Here is a 21,301-nt window from a genome sequence, read left to right on the forward strand (position 1 = left end):
TGTTGTCACATGTCTATGTTCATGGCCCAAGTTAATAGATAGAATCTGAGCCTCAGGTCTTTTAAAGTCGAGTGCTTTCCACTATAGTGCACCATACTACCTCCTTTAAATACTGCAAAGATTTTCATTCCATATTTATAGATGTGAATAGCTCTGGGACAGGGACTGCCAAGGCAGCATGGTGCCATGGGGAGAGAGCTAGATCTGGAGTCAGGAGACATTGGGCCAAGTCAGGTCAAATCCACAAGCACTTAATAAGCATCTATTATATTCAGGGATCTGTTCTAAGCACTGGGGTTATAAAGAAGGGCAAAAAATAAAACACCAAATCCCACCCCCACCCAAACTAACTAGTCTTTCAAGGGGATAAAATGGGGGGAGGATGGGAGACAACATGCAAACAACTGTAAACAAACAAGATATATTCATAGAGGATAAATTGGAAATAAATCCTAGTTCTGACACCTAAGATATAGAAGGGACCATAAGCTTCAATGTGACCAGCCTTCTCATTTTACTTACCAGCTGTGTGATCCTGAGCAAGTCATTTGACCTCCTTTTGCTTCAGTTTCTTCTTCTTCAAAATAAGGATAATGTTGCTTGGGTTGTTGTAAGGAAAAATTGTTTGTAAACTCCTGAGCACCATAGAAATGCTAGCTATTATTATGCGTGCTATATTTTAGGAATGATATTGACACTGAGAATCTGGAGCCTGTTTCAGTCAAATTACCAAGGATGGTGGACCATGTCACAGGGTGATCAGATAGGAATGTTTAACCTAGAAAAGAGAGGCTAAGGGAGGAGGTGATTTGTGTCTTCACATATTCAGAGAACTGTCCCATAAAAGAATGATGTGACTTGTTTTGCATAACCACAAGAGGCAGAGATAAAAGAAATGAAATCCCAGAGAACCAGAACTCCCCAACAATAAGTGTTCTTTCAAGATGGAATGGATTTGCTCTAGAAGGACTAAACTTCCTGTTATTGGAGGTGTTCAAGGGGAACCTGGGTGACCACTTGTTACCAACACTGCCGAGAGAATTCAGAGCATCATGTAGGGGTTGCCTGGTATCCCTTCCAGTTCTGAGATTCTAGGATTCTGTAATTCTTCTCATTCTATAATTGTGCAGCAGGGACAATTCTCTCCCTTCCCAGTCTATGGAGAGGGACTGGTACCTCACCCTCCATTCTAGCAATTTTGAGAAACAGCCCAAGGTAATTTGAATAATACTTCTGTCTAGTGACCCTGGGGGAAGTAGGGAGGGTGGAGAGATAATGAGGGAGAAATGAAGGTTTCACTCCCAATCTCTGAACTCAGTAGAAAATGTTGATTTAAGTTGGAGACAACTGTTGCTGTCCTTCATATTGGAAGGGGAACAAAATAACATTATGGGGGGGAGGAGAAGGGGGGTCGTCAATGTACATTGTGTCTAACTGTGACTGATCAGACCAATATGAGCTCAGAAGGTTCTATCACAAGTTGGGCACAAGTAGTCCATATGAACATTTGGGATAAGAGATGTATCTAAATCTGCACATCTCATGTTTCTTTTGAGCTACTGAAATCCTGCTTTTGCTCATAGAACACAGCATCTTTTTTTTTAATGTGGTACCAAATTCAGGGAGAGAGAAGAGGTGAATGGTAATGAGTCACTACAGTGAGTTAAAGACAGATTTGCTAGTTTAGGTGAAAGAAGAAAAGGTTCCTATAATCTCTGAAAGACTTCTCAGAATTGAAACCATGGACTATGATGACAAAGTATAAAAGAAAATCTATTAAAGGGGACTGGCATATATTCAGATTCCCTTTGATGATACTCTTTCTTTTTTTAATTGTATTTTATTTTTTCCAATTACATGTAAAGAAAATTTTAAACATTCACTTTTGTAAGATTTTGAGTTTCAAACCTTTTTCTTTCTTCCTCCCTTCTTCCTTTCTCTCCTCCCCAAGATGGCATGCAATCTGAAATAGGTTATACATGTACAATCATATTAAACATATTTTCATGTTAGTCATGTGAAAGAAAGAACAAAAGGGAAAACCAAGAGAAAGACAAAGCAACAAGAACAAAAAAGGTGAAAATAGTCTGATTTGGTCTGCCTTCAGACTCCACAGCCCTTTCTCTAAATTTGGTTAGTATTTCCCATGGTAATACTCTTTCAATCAATCAATTAGCTTTATTAAGCACCTACTATGTGCCAGACACTGTGATAAGAGCTGCCCCTAGAGAGCTTACAATCTAATGGAAGAGGTTGGGGATAGTTTTGATGATGTATAATGAAATTGCTTTAAAGAGACTTTGGAGTAAATGTAGACATTCTGTAATTGGTTCTGCTTTGCTAACCATGTTGTTAGGAGAAGACTTTTCAATTAGCTACATGACCAGAATTGGGGATATCTCAAAGGACATCTGAACAGAGTCTCAGACATTTTCCTGGGCCCTTCTCACCTAGTTCTCCTGGTTTGACTTCTTTGCTAATCGCATCTGGTGAGACACAATGCTGTAAGGAGACAGACCTTGGTCCTTCTCCACTGAGATCAGTATGTGACCACATGAATGGGCCTTGTGTCTTCCTTTTCCATTTTAGTTGAAAGGACTGGAGACTCTGACCTGGTGAGGTTCAAAAGGTCAAAAGAGCAGTAGAGAAGATACCTCTGACCTCTCAGGGTACTCTTAGAATCCTGAGAAAGGAAGTATAACAACCTGACTCTGGGATAGTAAACCAGAGCACACTTGCTACAAAGGCTTCAGAAAAATGAAGGTGAGTACTTCTAACCAAGATGGATGCTTGAATGAAGATGGGCAGCTCAGCTTCCATATACCTACTCTAGCAAAATACTAAAAATTAACATGAACTAATGATGAAATAATGATCAAGAAATTCAATGAGAAACTACTTCATTCATCTCAGAATGGCACAAGTCTGTCAGAAGTCTACCCAACAGGAAAGGTGGCATACCAGAAAGTCAGCACCAATGCAGGCAAACATCTCCTAATGTGACCAGAAATATCTGTAGCCCAAAAGGCTATGTATCAAGAGGCAGGGGGAGCAGGGGGCTTCCATGAAAAAGTTCTGAGGTTGGATCCATAGCTTGGATCTTAGGAGCCAGAAGTATCAGTGAATAGTATGGGCATGGCAGATCTCAGGTAACATCCTTGGCCCAAAGGCTTTGAAATCCCTAGCACTCTGTCCTAAGATACCATAAAGAACCCTAAAAATTCAGTATTCTGAATCTCAAAAATCCAAGGAGGTCTAAAACCTACCAATGCTCTTAATGTAGACATACCCTGGGAGGTTAAGATCGGCACAGAAACCCAGGTCAATACCAAACAGGGCTGACCGCTCTATCCAAAAGGACATCAAAAGACAAAGACTCATCTTGGCACAGCAACTAATGATGCAAATATGAGTAAACAGAAGACATCAGGCACTATAAAGAATTATTATAAGGGGCTCAGCACCTTCCAGCTCCAGTGGTGGTTAGTTTTGCTGTATTTTGTGCAACTGTCTCCCTCCATTCTATATGATGTAGAAGCATTCTCCAGCAAGGCTATCCTAAAGGTGCTGAAGAATGGAATACCTGATCCTATGGCTTTTGGTTTCTGGAATCATCTTTAGTAGGGATCTAGGCAATGTAATTGCCTTAAAGCCAGATGCTGCCTGCTCACACAGCTTAGAGAAAGAGGGCTTTGTTGCCTCCCTGGCTCCAGTGCCTGTGGTCCCTGCCTTTTGTTCAATATGATCTCAATTGCTATATTCTCAAAGGAAAATTACTTAGAACCCTGTTGTCCCTGGGGCAGGAACCCAAAAGCCTGTCTCCTTGGGGTATGTATATGCCTATGCATCTAGCCTCTTGCTCATCTAGGACTGTGGAGATATGATCTCTGGATCATCCATATCCACGCAATGACATTCTTGTTCCCATGATGATTGTGATTGGTACAATGGCTGGGCTTTCCTCACTAGTTATGGATATAGTCTGCTGGTGTGGTTTATAAAAGGAAATCTGAGAAGGCAAGAAAAACTGAACCCATTAAAATATGTATAGTCATGCAAAACAAATTCCTTTATTAGTCATATCTCCCTTACCCCCTGCCCCCACTAAAAAAAGGAGGAAGGAAAAAAGGAAGGAAGAAAAGAAAATTTGCTTTAAGATACCCTCTGAATCCATCAGCTCTCTATGTGGAGGTGAATAGCATGCTTCATCATGAACTGGAATTTTGGATGCTCGCTGTGTTGATTATCTATTGTTGTTATTGTATCAATAGTACTCCTGGTTCTGCTTACTTCACTTTGCATCAGTTCATTCAAGTCTTGCCATGTTTTTCTTGAAACAATCCCCTTTATCATTTCCTATAGCACAATAGTATTCACCATAACTTGTTCAAATATTCCTAAATTGATAAGCAAGCCCTCAGTTTCTATTTCTTTGCTACCACAGAAAAAGCTGCTATAAATATTTTTATACATGTGATACTTTTCCTTTTTTTTTTTTTTTAGATTTTATTGGAGTATACGTTTAGTAGCAGTGTTGATGGATCGAAGGGTATACACAGTTTAATACTTTTGGGGTATAATTCCAAATTACTTTCCAGTATGGTTGGACTACTTCACAGTTCCACCAACAATCCACTTAAGTACCTGTCTGTTTTTCCCACATCCCTTCCTGCATTTATAATTTTCTTTTTTTTCTCAACTTTGTCAATCTAATGGGTGTGACATGGCATTTTAGAATTGTTTTAATTAGCATTCTTTAATTATTTGTAATTTAGAACACTTTTTCCATATGGTTGTTGATAGCTTGGATTTCTTCTCTGAAAATTGTCTTTTCATATCCTTTGACCGTATGCCAATCAAGGATCATGGCAGCATATTAAAAAAAAATGAATAGAACAGAAAGAAGGTCGGAATCATAGACAAATAAGACAACTTTGATAGTTAATATGTTGAATTTATTATTATATTACATTATAAAGAAAAGCAAGCTATAGATAAGAGATCCACAGTTTCATATATAATCCTCTTGTTATATTATGAATTTGAAAATGCACATTTTATTTAATGTTTGTTAAAGTCAGAATTAAAATAATAATCAAACAACAACAAAAACCAGAAGGTACCTGCACTGGTAAATGAGTTTTTTCATTCAGAAATTCCCTATAACACTGAAATCTCTATTCCTTATCCCTTGTTATAAGCTTACTAATCATCAATTAACTTAAACATTCCAGTATACAGATAATATAAGTGAGGATTACATATGAAATGGTGGGCATCTGTTATGTACAGCTTGTTTGCTAATATGTATGTTTAAATGAGGCATTAACAAAATTGTTCTGCTTGCGTTTCCCTCTGAGCTTTTTTTCCTGTATTTTTAATTGGTGCTCTTTTTTTGAACCTCTATCACTTTCCACTAAGTCAATCATTCTTCTCATCAACAAAAGTCCTCTTTTGTTCCAAATATACAGTCAAACAAAACAAATCAACACAATGACATATCTGAAAACGTATCTTACATTCTGCATCTCTGTTCCATCAACTTCCTTCCAAGAGGAGGCTGACACACTTGATTATCATTTTTCTGAAGTTATGATTGCTCACTGTATTGAGCAAAATTTTGAAGTCTTTCGCAGTTGTTTTCCTTTACATTATTGTGGCTACTGTATAAATTATTTTCCCCGTTCTGCTTCTTTTTCTCTGCATCAGTTCATATATCTTCCAGGTTTTTTTCTGAATTCTTTATATGTTCTTTATGTGTTACATTTATATACAACAACTGGTATCATCATTCCCCAGTCGATGGGCATCCACTTTTACAAGTCTTCTTGTATATGGTCAAGAAGAACTACTTTCCTGTACACCTTATGAATTTCTCTCCTTAATTGCACTAGGACATACCACAGTTTGATGTACACTCTCCCTCAGCACCTGGGATGTATAATTTCTACTGAGATTCCCATGGTTTGAGAGACTTGGGAAAAAACCCCGTGCAGTCTCCTTAACTATCTCTTGTAATTACTACAACCTGGCATTGGTGTGTGTGTGTGTGTGTGTGTGTGTTCAGATTTACTGAGATTGCTTCCTCAGACATTTTGGAGAAAAGATCTGGCACCAACTAAAGGCAGCACTGGTCCTGGAGTCAGGAATTCTCCAATTTCTGAGTTCAAATCTGACCTCAAACACTTTACTAGTTATATGATGCTGTACAAGTCACTTTCTCAGTTTCCTCTGCTATAAAATGAGCTGGAGAAGGAAGCACTCCAGTATCTCTGGCAAGAAAAGACTCTGACATGATTCAAAAATGACTGAACAACAAATCCAGCACCAACTACTTTGGGGCCATAGCTAGGAAGGATTTATAGTCTATTCACTATTTATAGCTATTCACCAAAAGCTTCTACAAAATAGCTAAGTGTCATTCAGCTTCCACTTAGAAACCTATTCTACCTTTGGAGACCACCCATCACACTTTTGGACAGCTCTCATTGTTATGAAGTTCTCCCTGTTATAAAGTAAGCAGATCTCTGTCTCCTAATCCTCCACTTCTGTTCACAAGCCAAGCAAGAGTCTAACATCCGTTTCACATGACAACTCTTCAGATACTTGAAGATGGTGAGAAAGTCAATCAATCAATTAATAATCATTTATTAAGTACCTATGATGTGCCAGGTACTGTGGCAAGCTCTGAGAATACAAATACATAGCAAACAGTCTCTACCGAAAAGGAATTTACATTCTAAGAAGAGAAAGGTAGATATAGAGGGGATCAGTCAATCAATAAGCATCTATTAAATGCCTACTGTGTGCCAGGAACTATGATAAGCATCCAAGAACACAAAGAAAGACACAAAGAGAGCCCCTGACTTCCCGAAGCTCACAGTTTAATTGCAGAGGCAACAAGCAAATATGTACAAAGAAACTATATGTGGGCCAAATAGGAAATAGTTAACAGGGGGAAGGCACTAGAATAAAGAGGATTTGGGCAAAGACTTTTTGCAGATGGGATTTTAGTTGGGGCTTAAAGGAAGCCAGGGAAGGCAAAATAGGAAGACATGAGGGACAGCCTGAAATGCCTGAAATCAAGAAATGCAGTGCCTTGTTCATGGTATAGGCCAGTGCCACTGGATTGAAGAGATTTTCTAAACCTAAAAAGAATAAATATATAATGGTTAAATACAATGTTGTTTGAAATAGAGAAAACAAAAAAGGGGATCAGGAAAAGCTTCATGTAGAAAGTGGTACTTAAGTTGTGATTTGAAGAAGAGAGGGATTCTTTCTGACCTAGCTCCAAAGTCATCGTCATGGTCTGGAGAACATGATGTCCCCCTTCAAAGTCCTGAATGTTGCTTAAAAAACATTTCCCCAGTTACTAGAATAAGTTTGAAGGCTGATGCTTTAATCAACTCGTGGATCCACAGAGCTAGCAAATCCTCCTAGGACAGGACTTCTCTTTAGGTCAAAAGCCCAAGTTCTTTCCATTTCAGTTCCTGTGGCACAGCCTCCAGTCTTTTCCTGATACTGGTTGCCCAGTTGTGGTCCAGAGAATGCACCTGAAAGTGAGACTATGACCTTGCTAGTCCTGTCTCACAGGGCAGGCTAGGGTCTCAGGCTTTTCAGCCGTGCCTTCCAGCTGTGGAGGAATACTGACTGTACAATCCATCATGACCCCCAGATCTGTTTCAAGGAAGCACTGTCCAACCACCAGACCTGGATGAAATGGAATGTGAAATGTACATCTATTCTGTGTTGATTTCATCCCGGCACGAGGAGAGAGACTGGAATAAGACTTTATGAATTCTGAGGGCATGAGAAAAGCGAGCTGTCCTGAGCCCCCAGGGGAGGACCTTGTCAGCCGGGACATCTTGTTCTCCCGGCCACGGCAATGACCTTGGGGGTAGGTCACGGAGACGAGGAGGGATGAGTGCATGGATTGGTCCGAGGGCAGTGTGTATGGGCTTCATTTCCTCATGCCTACTTTCTGTCGCTGCGCATACTATCTGCTGCTCAGCTAATATAAAATGCAATCAATGGAGGGAGACTGCGGCATTTTTCCTTTCTTCCTTTTTTTTTTTACTCTGAATTTTAATTTTTTTTCAACATGGAGTCATAACCGCGCCTGAGAGGCTGGACTACACTTCCCAGAGTGCACCGGGGCTGGGACTGGACAGTTCATCCTTCCACCCACTCCCCCACACCCACCCACCCCCGCTTTCGGGGATCTACAATTTGGGTAGCGTGAGCAAGGAAGGGTGGCACTCGCGGCCTCGGAAGTGTAGTCTCTCGGGGTCTGAGACGGTGGTGGCAGTGGCGGGTCTGGAGGTGGCGCGCGACTCACACCTAAGGAGTAGAGAGAAGGGAGAAAAGACGAAGCGACGAGACTCGGAGCCCGATGCACACTGGGAATTGTAGGCTCCAGCATGGTCGTGGGGCATGCTGGGCATTGGAGTCCCTCCTTTTCACCCCTCCCGCCCCCGCCCCAATCAGGAACCGAGAGGAGGGACGAGTTGGCGGCGGCGCGCCGGGTCCTCCCCCGCCCCCGCCCCCGCCTCCTCCCCTCCCCCGTGTGTCCCCTCCCCCCACCCGTCGGGCTCCGCTGGTGCTGCCGCTGCCGCTGCCGCTGGTGCTGCCGCTGCGGACGGTCTGGTGTGTGAGAGCCCGAGCCCGAGCCCGAGCCCGAGCCCCGCGCCCAGGCCCCGCAGCGCGCAGCCGCCACGGACACCGGCCGAGGGACCGGGCACGCCGCCGCCGCCGCCGCCGCCGCTGCCGCCGCCGCCTGGGGAGACCAGGGCATCGCCGCCTCCTTGTCCCGCTGCTACCCTCCGGTGAGGACGAGCCTCCCTCCGCCATCCCGGCCCGGCCTGCGCCATCCGGGAGCCCCCGCGCGCCCCCGCCTCCCCGCCCCTCCCTCCCGGAGCCGCAGCCCCCCTCCCCCGCCCCGGCGGGAGGTACGGGGGGAGGGTGCCGCCGCCCGCGAGGACGGGGATGGAGGGGCTGGGTGGGGGCGGAGGGGAGGACGCAGTGATGGAGCTGGGCAGAGAATAGGGAGTTAGCGGTGCGGGAGAAGCCGAGTGGGGGCGCGGGGAAGGGGGGTGTCGGGGAGGGGGCGCCACGAGCCAGGCAGAGATGGGGGCGATGAAGAATGGGGGAGACCTGCTGGAAGGAAGGTGGGGGAGCTGAGGAAGGCAGAGAAAGGACTGGGGAATTCGGGGAGGGGGCACCTGCCGAAGGGTCTGGGGAAGTTGGAGCTAGAAACGGGCCATGAGAAGGGAGAGGAGGAGAAAATTAGGGGTCTGGGGGGCGGACAGACGGGGAAGAAAGAGCTGTGAGAGGACGGGAAATCGCACGGGGAAAACAGTGGAGATCATCTGCGAGGTGGGGGGACACCCAGCAGGGAGGGGAGGGAGGGGGAGAAATTGACCAGGAGTTGGCTAGCCAGCAGGCACCTGGGAGGCCAGGTAGGCAGCGAGGACATTCAGTGCCGTGATGGCTGGGAGGCAAGGTGATGGAGATGGGCTGGGGAGGCGGCAGAAGTGGGATTTCTCTGTGAGCGAGTTGGGATGAGGACCAGCCCAGCTGCTAGGGTAGAGCTAAGGTGTTATGGGGTAGTGATGGGGAATCAAGAAAGAAGGAGAAAGGAATATAGATACGAGCTCCTCCTCCCCCCAGGTTGTGGAGAGGAAATATTGGGATTCCTGCCAGTCACACACGGCGTGCTAGGGTTCAGAGCACTTGAGAGGGCTTGTGTTGTCCTAGGGCACTTACAGAGGACCGACCTTGTAGTGGTCAGAAAAAGGCGCTTTCCGAAGACTCGGTTTCTCAGAAGTTAAGCTGTTTAATATTAGGTTTCTATCGTTTCTTTTGATTCCATTCACATTTGGTAATTGAGTCTCTGTACCTTGATACATACTCTGGAGGGACCTCGGGGTGAAATTAGGGGTTCTCTTCTGAGATACCTTCAGATTGGAATGGGAAAGTTTAACAAAGCCACTAAGGGCAGTGGGGAAAAAATGAAGATGGAATGTAGTGTGATGGATTTCTTTCTGTGTGATGTCTACCTCCTCCCCCTTGCCCCTCTTAACAAAACTAGCCTTGGAACTTAGAATTTTAATGGGCAGATTTGATAGTATTGAGGTTGCCAACATGAACCTTTATTGCCTGATAACTGATGAAGAAGGCTGAAAAATCTAAAGCCGGCTTTATTTCTGAGTACAGGAACCTTGCTTGTCTGCATAAAAGATTTAGGCCTTTTTTTTTTTTCTTCTTAAAATTGATTGCTTGAAGACTCCATTTATTGGTGTCTCAGTTTTCAGGGCAATTAAGTCCATCATTATATCTCAGGCTAATACAGAGATGAGCCCCAGCCTGGCTGCTTTATGTAAACAGAGAGATGTGAAATATGGAAACGTAATAAATATTCATCATAGAAAAGATATCCTGCTGATGCATTTTTTTATTTGATTCTCCTCTTTCTCCTTTGCTTGATAAGCTGTAAGATAACGGTTCTATATTTCTATAGATTGAATTTCCTCCTAAAGGAATTCAGATGATTGAGATTCTGTTGGATGTGGACAAACAAGCTGATTGACAGATATTTTGGGGCTTGGTCACAGAACAAGCCTAAGGAATGGAGGCTTCATTTCTGTTTCAGTCCAGGATGGGATTTTGAAGCTCAGTGGCAGGTTCCTCCTGACTGAGAAGCAGTGATGGAGGAAAGGAGAAACTATTGGAAGCATGTGAATGAAGGAAGAGGAATATGGAGGAAAACATTGCTCTGGACTTGATTGCTTGAATTGCTTTATTTCATGAAATGTTAAATGTGAAGTGGTTGTTGATTAGAGCTCAAATGGAGGGAAAAATGGTGAGGGATGTAAAGAAAAGGAAATAAGCACCCTGGAATCAAAATCATTTTTATTCTTGCTCAAGTGTTCAGCTCTGGAGTGTAGCCATCAAAACATTTGACTTCACATTTGTAGTTAAGAATGTAAAAATAAGCAGTATTGTGAGGGTTTGCATTTTTATTGTGTATGTTCAGAAATGAACAAAGTGCCAGAAGGTCTTCCCATTTGAATCAAAATGTGCTCATTGGTTTAACAGTCATTTTTTAAACATCTTGTTTGATATTTGGGAGATAAAATTATAACTCCCTTTTCCATTGTACTTTAATATTTGCAAAATGTTTACTTCATGCCAGCTCTGGGGAATGTGTAGTTTCCATGACCATTGTCCTCATGATATAGTTACGTGTCTACATCTACATATGCACATATATGTGGCTATCAGGTCTATAGAGTTGAGGCTCATTAAGGTCAAGTGACTTGCTTTTAAGCGTTAGAAGCAGACTTGAACCCAGGTCTTCTGATTTAAAAACCTTTTTTTTTTTTTCCACAAATCATACTCCTATTCCTCAAGTTTTTAGTCCGGTAGGAGGAATGTCAGGTAAATGAATGTACTTTATTTGTATAATAAATAAAGAATAGAATAAGAGAGGTTCAAAGTATAATCCATATTATGAGGATCATAGCCCTAGAGCCGGAAGGGACCTCAGAGGCCATCTAATGCAATACTCTCATTTTACAGATGAGGAAACTGAGACCTGAGAGATTACCTGACTTTTCCAAGATCATACAGGTAGTAAACATTAGAGGTGTAATCTAAACTCAGGACATCTGTCTCCAGAGTCTACCATTTGTTGCACTATATTAGGCTAAGGAAGAAGATTATCTCTTACTGGAGAGTTCCAGGAAAGCTTCATGGAGGAGATGGTTTTAAGTTATTTGTTTGAATAATAATAGATAATGTTTACGTAGTTTTGCACAGTATTTACAAGGTTTGCAAAGTGCTTTACAAGTATTATTTCTTTTGATTTTCTCAGCTGAGTGAGGTAGGTCCTCTTAATAGTCCCATTTTATAGCGAAGGAGACTGAAGCTGAGAGAGGTGATGATTTGCTAGTATGAGTCTGAGACTGGATTTGAACTTAGTTATACCTGAAGGATGGGTAGTATGTCAGCAGGCAGACGGGGCTAGCTGGGAATGTCCTAGGTACTGGTAATAGTGTGAGCAAAGATGTGGAAGTGGGAAATTGTGTGCTATGTACCAGAGACAGGGCTGAGTGTAGGGCACTGTGCTGGGGAAGTAATGGAGAAATAAATCTGGAAAGGTAGGAGGCTGTCACATTTTGAGGTCCCTCAATGCCGGGCTGATTTATTTGGGCTTTATTTGGTAGCCACTAGGGAACCAATGAGTTTTGAGTAGAGGAAGCATGTGATCCAACCTATGCATAAGGAAGATTTCATCTTGCAGCTCTGGGCTAGATAAATTGGACAGGGAGAGACTAGAAGCAGAGAGGACCAGTGATGTATTTATTGTTATGCTCAGTCTTTCCCTACTGTAATAATAAATCGAGTTTAAACAATTACTAGTAATTCAGTGAATATATGACCAGTGCAAGTAATTCTTTTTCTTTCCAGATAAGGATTTTGTACTTTCCCCCTCAAATTTATTAATTTGTTTTCAGTTTTCAACATTCACTTCCGTAAGTTCCAAATTTTCTCCCCCTCCCTCCCCAAAACAGCATGCAATCTTATATGGGTTCTACACACACATTCCTATTAAGCACATTTTTACATGTCATGTTGCATAGAAGAATTAAAATGAATGGAAGAAACCATGAGAAAGACAAACCAAAACAAACCAAAGGAGAAAATAGTCTGTTTCATTCTGTGTTCTGACTCCATATGTAGTCTTTCTCTGGACGTGGATGGCATTTTGCATTGAGTCCTTTGGAAATGTTTTAGGTCCTTGCATTTCTGTGAAGGGCTAAGTCTATCAAAAATAGTCATCACAAATTGTGGCTGTTTACTGTGTATAATGTTCTCCTGGCTCTGCTCACTTCATTCAGCATCAGTTCATTTAAGTTTTTCTAGGTTTTTCTGAAGTCTGCCTGTTCACCATTTCTTACAGCACAATAGTATTCCATTGGGTTCCTATACCATAACTTGTTCAGCCATTCTCCAACTGAAGCATCACCTCAATCTCCAGTTCTTGGCTACCTCAAAAAGAGCTGCTATAAATATTTTTGTACATGTGCGTACTTTTCCCTTTTTATGATTTCTTTGGAATACAGCCCTAGAAGCAGTATTGCTGGGTCACAGTGCAAGTAATTCTGAACATGATTTTGTTTTAGGGTACAAAAAGTTATTTCTTTTTTTTCTCCCATGTAGTGGTGGAATGATGCACTGTTTGAACCTCTAGTTTTTAGAGTTCCAAATAATAATCTCACTAGAGAGATTTAGTGGCCATTGTAGTTGCAGACATCTGCAGGTTAAGACTTAGTTATTTTTTCAAAGTAGAAAACTTCTGGGATATGAAGGTCAAACAGTGCCATATAGATGAAACATCTAACAGCAAAACATTGTATATACTTCTGAAAATAATACCAACCAGTCCTGTTTGTCTAGAACTTTAAAGTTTACAATGTGCTTGTCTCAAAACACCTCTGCCACCTCAGTTCTACTCAGGGCTTTGTCACTGTGACCTTAGGCATGTCATTACCTTTCTCTGAGGGTCGTTGCCCTCTTTGAAAATGAAGGGCTTGTGCTAAATGATCTCTTAAGGACTATTTCAGCACTGACATGCTAGCTTCTAAAGTCCCTTTCAATCCAACCCTACATTTATTATTATGGACCTGCTATGTTCAAGGACTAGGTGCTCCTGAGGATAAAATCACCAAATGAGAAAGGAGTTCCTGTCCTCAAAGTGTTTACATTCTACTTGGAGTTTGTGATGGCAGATACAGCCCATTTTATATCTGCTTTGTGGACAGTTTGGGGCAAGTTTATTCTCTTAGGTTTTTTTCCCCCTTTTGTTACCTAGCACCTTCCAGGGCTTCTTTTCCACATCCATCCAACCAATAAGCCTAACATTTCAAAAGGCAAATTCATTGGAATGAACCTAATAACACATTCCAAAAGCCAAATATCGTCCTGGAACATTTGAGCTGGAAGGGCCTGTAGAGAATCAGCTGAGGGCAAAACCTTCATTTCACAGAGGAAACTCAGACCTGGGCGGGTAGGGGGGAGAGAGAAGGAAGCAAGCAAGCATATATTAAGTAACTTCAGAGTGCTGAGTACTGTGCTAAGTACTTTACAACCATTATTACATTTGAACTTTGCCATAACCCTGCAAAGTAGGTGCTGTTATTATCCCCATTTTACAGATGAGGAAACAGTGAAGTGACTTGCCCAGGGTTGTGCCCAGCTAGTAAGTGTCTGAGGTTGGATTTGAACTCACTGTTCCTGACTCTAGACTCAGTGCTCTATGTACTCAGCTGCTTAACTACCCCCAGTTTTCCTGCTACTCTCCTCCTAGGGGAAAGAGGGAGGCTGTGACTGGACCCAAGGTGTCTTGATTCCCTGCACAGGACTTGTTCTGCTGTGTACCCTATCATACTGGGTATATTTAGTGATGGTGAACATAGTGGCTTATTGGAGTAGTGTTTCCTGAAATTCTGGAGGCATGAATTTTTTTTTTTTAATGGAAAGAAAGAGGAAACCCCAAACCAAACATCTTTGGATGAACTGAACTGTTTGTAATATTTAATTATAATTAAGTGACAAGGAACATGGGCTCTTAGTCTTTAGAGTGGTCATGTAATCTACCCCCTCTCATTCTTCAGTGGAGGAAACTGAGACCCAGAGGGATTACTCACCCAGGTAGGAAGAAAATCCAGAGCTGAGATTCCAGTTCCGGGCCCATTTTTCCACCATACAGTGCTACTGCTGATCTAAAATCACTTTATATTACATACATTTGGGATAACTTGGTTTGTTCATAAATAATTACATTTTGATGTTTTTAGATATGAAAAGTGCAAGGGAAAAACACTAAGGGAGAACATAATTTTCTTTGATTTTTCATGAACATAAAGTGGAATGGATTTTTTCAGTGCTTACTGTGTACACGGTACTGTGCTAAACTCTAATGATACAGATAGAAAATCAAGATGGCTTCTGATTTCAAGGAGCTCACATCCTATAATTAGGACAGAGGGCTCATGACACGTATACTTTAGGACCAGATGGAGGCCAGGTAGGCCTTAAGAGACAGTGACAGGCTAGATGACACGACCTGGGAGTCCCTTTAAAGAAAATCCTTGTTTGGGCTTCAAGATCCTGAGTTTAAATTTTTTAATTTAAATTTTTTTTACCCCCTGAACTTTAACTTCTTTGGCACATTTTTAATACTTTTCTTTCTAACATAAATATTAGCAAACCATCTTTCAGCATCAACACAACTTTGTATATAATCACAGTGAAGAAATTGAAAATGTACACATTTTACTCTACCTTTTTTCCCCCATTGTCCCACTACCTGAAGTTTCCTGGAGGTGGTAGCACCAGAACGGGCCTTGAAGGAAGAGGGTGGGGACTTCTCCAGGTAGGAATGAGAGGGCAGGCGGCCATTCCAGCCTCGGGGGCCAGTGGAAGCAAAGGCCTGAAGGCAGGGGAAGACAGAATAGGAACACAGGATAGAGAATGGTCTGCTGTGGTTAGAGTGTAGAGCACAGAAATGGGAGCAGTGGTTGGAGCCATGTTATGGGGGCCTTGAATGCCAGGATCAGAATTTCTGGTTTTTTTATTCTTTAGGCAGTGGAGATATGAATTTAGAGACTGAGAACCTGGACTGCAATCTTGGCGCTGCTGTGTTCTGCCTCTGTGAGGTTGGGCAAGTCATTTAACCTTTCTATGTCTTTTCTACTCTGTTTACAGATGATAGCAGTTAATGAACTACTTTGAATGGAAGGCCTCCTGCAGTTTGTTCCATTTATTTTTTCCATTTGCAGAAGTCATCTGCTTCCAGCTCGTGAAGGTGTCTGGGTCCCTTTTTGGTGTTCATATTGTTGGGTTTTCCTGGGCTGCCTCTTTTTCTGCTGTAGACGTTTTAAAGTGCCAGCCTGGGCTCTGTGTTTCCTGCTCCTCAATTCCTCACTGACAGTCTCGGTGATGATCTTCATCTGTCTCTTCATCTTGCCGCTCAGGCTCCAGTGTTTCTGCTCACGCATGTGGTTCTTTTCCAGCCTTTTCTTCATTGTTGTTTTTCTGAACATGCCAAATACTTCAGTATTTTTCCCTTGGTAGTGCCTTGTGTTATAACTGAGGGCTCAGGGCCCCAAAATAGAGTCAAATATAATCAATTTGTGACTAGAATTGCCCTTCCTATAGCATTTACTCTTTGCAAAGTAACTTTTCCATCCTTCATAATATTGTTAATGGGGTCTGTTAATGGTCTTAGGATCATGGAATTTAGGACTAGAAGGATCTTAGCAGTAGTCTTGTAATCTAATTTTATACAAGAGGAAACAGAGGCACAGAAAGATTTAGTTGCTTGCCCAATTACACATCCAAAGTTACATACAAAGTAAATAGCATAGCTAGGATTAATTCCTTAGGAATAGTATATGGGACATTGGACCTAATGGTATTGCAGTGGAATTTTTGAGCATACATTGGAGTTTGATTATTTTATGATTGTACAGGTTTGAATGTATTTCATATTTTGCCCTGCATATGATTTAGATCAAACTTAGGATTTGTAGTTAGTGCATAACTTAACATTTCAAGGAGATCTTATTTTACGAGTGTGTTCTCTATTCAGTATTAATGACATAGCAAAATGCTGTCAAAGGGCAACATTATAAGAGGCAGCGTGGCACAGTGTATACAGAGCCTACCTTTAAGTAAGAAAGACCTGGGTTCAAGTGTGACTTCTGACACATATTGGGCAAATCATAGCCTCCCAGTACCCCAGGTAATTCGCCAAGACAGATTGCAGACAAAGTGGGGATCTGCATTGGTAGAGAGAGATTCATCACTGGAGTTCCCTAGCTCAGTGAAAGCACAAGCATTTCTCCCTCCCCCAAAATAATATGGAGTATTAATTCTTAGTGTATGTAGCCTCGTGTTTCACGTATAGTAAGGCATCATAGCTTGGGGGAAATACTTGCCATACTAACACTTAATAAAATACTTGTTGAATGAATGACCTGGCTGGGGGAGGGGGAGGTATAAATAGTCAAGCCATCATTTATTAAGCCTTATTATGTGTGAGTTACCGTGCTAAGGGCTAAGGACACCAAAGGCAAACACAGGGTTTCTGCTCTCCTGGTGCTCATGTTCTAATGAGGAAGAGACCACAGAAATAACTATCTACATCCAAGATCTAGAGAAAACAAATGGAAGGTGTCCTGTGTGAGGACACTCTGCTAATGAGTGGCAGTCTTCTGGGTAATTTGTGCTCTTCCCCTCTCCTCCTTGCTGCCTTTTTAGTTAGCTAGTGTTGACCGAACACTTAGTGTAATTCTGTCAACATTTACACCTTACATTTACAAAACACTTTAGCATGTATGAGCCCTGTGAGACAGGTAGAAGAAGGTTGTATTATCCTTCTATTCCAGACCAGGAAGCAGAAACTTAGAACAGCTAAGTGACTTGTACAAAGTCACACAAGTCACAGAGCCAGTCCCTCAACCCAGGAAGGGAAAAAAAGTGTAAGATACAGAACCCAGGGCCCAGTAGGAGACATCTTTATAGGGATACAAGTAGTAGGATATGAAGAGACTGTTCTCCTTTTATACTGAGAGACACTTGATTTGGTTAAAGTCCCTTGACTGAGGACAGGCTTCTGAAAGTGAGCACAGGCATATTTTCTTCTTGCATTTGGAGAGTCAAAACACTTGTGAGATGAGTAGCCTGTAGCCTTTGTCTCTCTGCTAGAGAAATAATAGCCAGCTTTAAGTCCTACCTGAGGGAAACTGATTGGAAGTGTCTTCTTGAGAACTGTGACAGCAGGCCAAGATGTTTTTGGAGCATAGCAGCCCTCTCAGCCAGGAGGACCTCAGCAAAGAGGAAAGTATAAATGAAGATGGTATCTCAAGCTAGGACACTTTGTACAATTTCTTGGTTTTATAACGCCGCTGCATAAGACTGATTTTTTCATGTGCTGATGAAAGAGAAGAGTCTTCTGGCAAGGTCAACACAACCTATGGTGCTAAACTTGACTTGTTTTACACCATAGGGTCCCCAACCAGTAAATTGGGATTTCCTGATGGTTCTTCCATTAAGTTGCTGCCATCACTTCCTTTCTTATAGAGCCATAGAATCCCAGAATTTTAGAACCAGAAAAGGACACTGGAAACTTCAAATCCTTCATTTTACATAGGAGGAAAATGAAGCCCAAAAGAGTCTAACATCAATTCCAAGAGGGGAAAGGGACTGACCAGTCCCTGACTAGTTCTTTTGAATGCTGTGTCAGAGCTTGGCATGGAATACCCTTGCTCTGGTAAACCGACTTTTGGACTTGGCCAAGGTCACAGAGAGTCTTCTCTCCTTCCCGTTGGTTCATTCAATATTCAGTATTCTTTGGATAAACATCAGTTAAGTGCATACTGTGTATAGATATTGGGAGAGACCTGGGTTCACATTCCTTCTCTTACTGTGTGACCATGGGCAAGTCATGAATTGTCTCTTTGCCTCAATTTCTTTTTTTCTTTTTTGGTCTTCATTTTCTTTCTTTTTTTTAATTTAGTGATATTTAATTTATTTTCCAATTACATGTAAAGATAATTTTCAACATTCATTTTTGTAAGATTTTGAGTTCCTAATTTTTCTTCTTTCCCTTCCCTTCCCAAGACAGCAATCTGATATAGGTTATACATGTACAATCATGTTAAACGTATTTTCACATTAGTCATGTTGTAAAAGAAGAATCAGAACAAAAGGGAAAAATCTGGAGAAAGAAAAAACAACAACAAAAAAAGAGAAAAATAGTATGCTTCAATCTGTATTCAGACTCCATAGTTCTTTCTCTGGATGTTTACCTCAATTTTTTTAATCTGTAAAATGGAGAGGGTATTATTTGCACTGCCTGCTGGAGGTTTTTGTGAGAAAAGTATTTTGTAAATGTTAAAACAACATGTAAACACGAGCTATTTTTGTCCTACAGACCATAATTACACAAGAAAGATGTGATGGTGGAAATGGACATAGAAAGAAAAGAACTAGATAGGAGATGTAATGTGGAGGTTATTTCAATAGCACTTTGCGATTCATGGATGTGGGAGGTGAAGGGAAAGAGGAAGAGTCAAAGATAACACCAACTTTTCCAATACAAGAGACTGGCTGATGGTGCCAGTAACAGAAACTGTGAAATGTCTCCTTTTTCCACTACTGTTCAAGTTTTTAAGAATGTTGATGTTGAAAGTTAGAAGGCTGGAATAGCGTCTGAATGGTATAGAAAGGCTCAAAAGAAGATTATTGTCATTATTTTTTCAGATTTGGGACATCTGAGCATATTTGTGGGCATATGGGAGCAATGAGAATAACTGTTAGAGCAAAACTTTGGGGAAGTGGGTAGTAAAGGCTGGATTCAAAGGGGCACAGGTGGAGGCAATAGCCCAGGCAAAGAGTGGAAACCCTCTTCTTTTGAGGCTAGAGGGAAAGAGGAGAGAGTGGAAAAAGACATTGAAAAGCTCCTAGGATAAGTTTGCTCTGTGATATATTTAGCACATTAAACTTCCCAATGGTGATTGCTAAACTGCTTGTATCGTATATATTAATGGCAACCTTACAATGTATTTTCACAAATACATTGTCTTAATCCTTGTTAGCTAGTCTTTAGAGTATCCCAAATGCACTCATATTTTGGGTATAACTGTAGCTTACTTTTCTTTTTTTTAATATTCCATTTTAAAACTAAGTCAATTTGTGGTGCCCAGGGACTCGTAAGTATAGATCGAGGACCTCCATCTCTGTTTGAGCTTGACACCATTGCCCTCTCTGCTAGGAGGTGGAAGAGTGCTTTATCGTTTATCTTGTGAAGCCATGACTTTTTGTGGGTTTGTTTTATAGCCTGCTACTTTACTGAAGTTAGGGTTTCAATTAACTTTTGGCTGAATATTGTTCTCTTAGTGAACTGTCATACAGTTTACAAAAAGTGATATTTCTTTTCTGCTCTTTTCCTATATTGATTCTTAATTTCTTTTTTAGTATCTTATTGCTATAGCTTAGCTTTCCTTTCAATTCAACAAAGACCTGTGCTGGGACAGGAGATACAAAACCAAAAATATTGTCATCCCTGATTTAAGTTAGTTTGTGATTTTTTTTTTTTAAGTAGAGGGAAATAGGACTTAGAACCAAATGTTTATGACACGTTAGAATGTGATAAGGGCCGTGTAGAAATCCAAACATTGTGCTCCCAAAAAATTTCAGAAGGAAAAAATTGCTTGTTGGTGAGAAGTTAGAGACCACGAAGTCTTCTTGTAGAAGGTGACACATTTGCTGGACCTTGAAAGTAGCATTTCGGAGAAGTAGGTCCTAGGCATAAGGTAATATCTTTTTTTTTGTGAGAGAAATTTTTATATATGCATTGTATCTAGAAACAGATACATAAGTAAGTTCTTATACAATAATTTTCTAAAAATGTGCAATAAATTACTAATAGTTTTGTTTACAAACCAAAACACATTAAAAATCAATGGACTTTGGATAATTTTCATTCTGTGGTGTGCTTAGTACAAATGGTACACACCTGGTTTGAAATATACAGAAAAGTGTAAACTACAGAAATCTGGACTGCCAAATGTTAATTTCATGGTACTCCATCACCACTGCAAAATTTCTTTAACCCAACATGTATACTTAATACAAAATTCTATGAGAATTTATGGTCTGTGGGTGTAGAGTATTTTTCCATTTTATGATGAACTATTAGAAAAATGATGTAAAACATTCTTTACAGGGTTAAAAAAGTATCAGAAAATCCAAGTTTGCAATTACTACTGTACCAATAATTTTAGTCTAGGATTTAAAAGCTACTCCTGGAATAGGTGCTTATTCCTTATCTGTGTTTTCAACAAACCTATCTATTGCTGGTAGTGTGATTCCATTTTCAAATTCGTAACTCATATTACTATGAAATGCAGTTAGGATTAAAATAAAAATTATTATTCTGAATCAATCATAAAGTAATATCTCTTATGAAAACCACGAAATACATAATATTTTAAAATTGGCATTTCTGAAAGCAGTGATTTTTGAGAAAAATATTTAGAGTTTTGTGACAAAATTTGAGACATTGCATATTCATTCCCTACTTAAGACTTTACTAATTTCCATCCTGTTTTAACAATACTGGCTCAGCAATTATAAAGTAATGTTTGATGTGTAATTTATATTATTCATCATATTCCAATAATGTAGCTTTTTGGCACATTGTTTTCTTTAAGAGCAAAATGATTGATCT

The 21,301-nt window shown here is 40.9% G+C and overlaps 1 protein-coding gene across 17 annotated transcripts in view; it reads left to right on the top strand.

The window, feature by feature from the left end:
• The first annotated feature begins 1,106 nt into the window (after positions 1-1,106).
• FAM168A (family with sequence similarity 168 member A) overlaps positions 1,107-21,301 on the top strand; it is a 204,900-nt gene continuing 184,705 nt past the window's right edge. For 2 of the 17 annotated variants that reach the window (XM_072610916.1, XM_072610920.1), the window contains exon 1: positions 1,107-1,215. Coding sequence is in view for 7 of the 17 variants with exons in the window: in XM_072610915.1 (XP_072467016.1) it covers positions 1,159-1,215 (57 nt within the window). In the remaining 10 variants the exon portion in view is untranslated. Of the gene's footprint in view, positions 1,216-8,614; positions 8,826-21,301 lie in introns of those variants that run through there. The other 15 variants (XM_072610905.1, XM_072610906.1, XM_072610914.1 and 12 more) reach the window with 12 other exon arrangements.

The sequence above is a fragment of the Notamacropus eugenii genome, chromosome 5 (assembly GCF_028372415.1).
Source record: "Notamacropus eugenii isolate mMacEug1 chromosome 5, mMacEug1.pri_v2, whole genome shotgun sequence".
In the NCBI taxonomy this organism is placed as follows: domain Eukaryota; kingdom Metazoa; phylum Chordata; class Mammalia; order Diprotodontia; family Macropodidae; genus Notamacropus; species Notamacropus eugenii.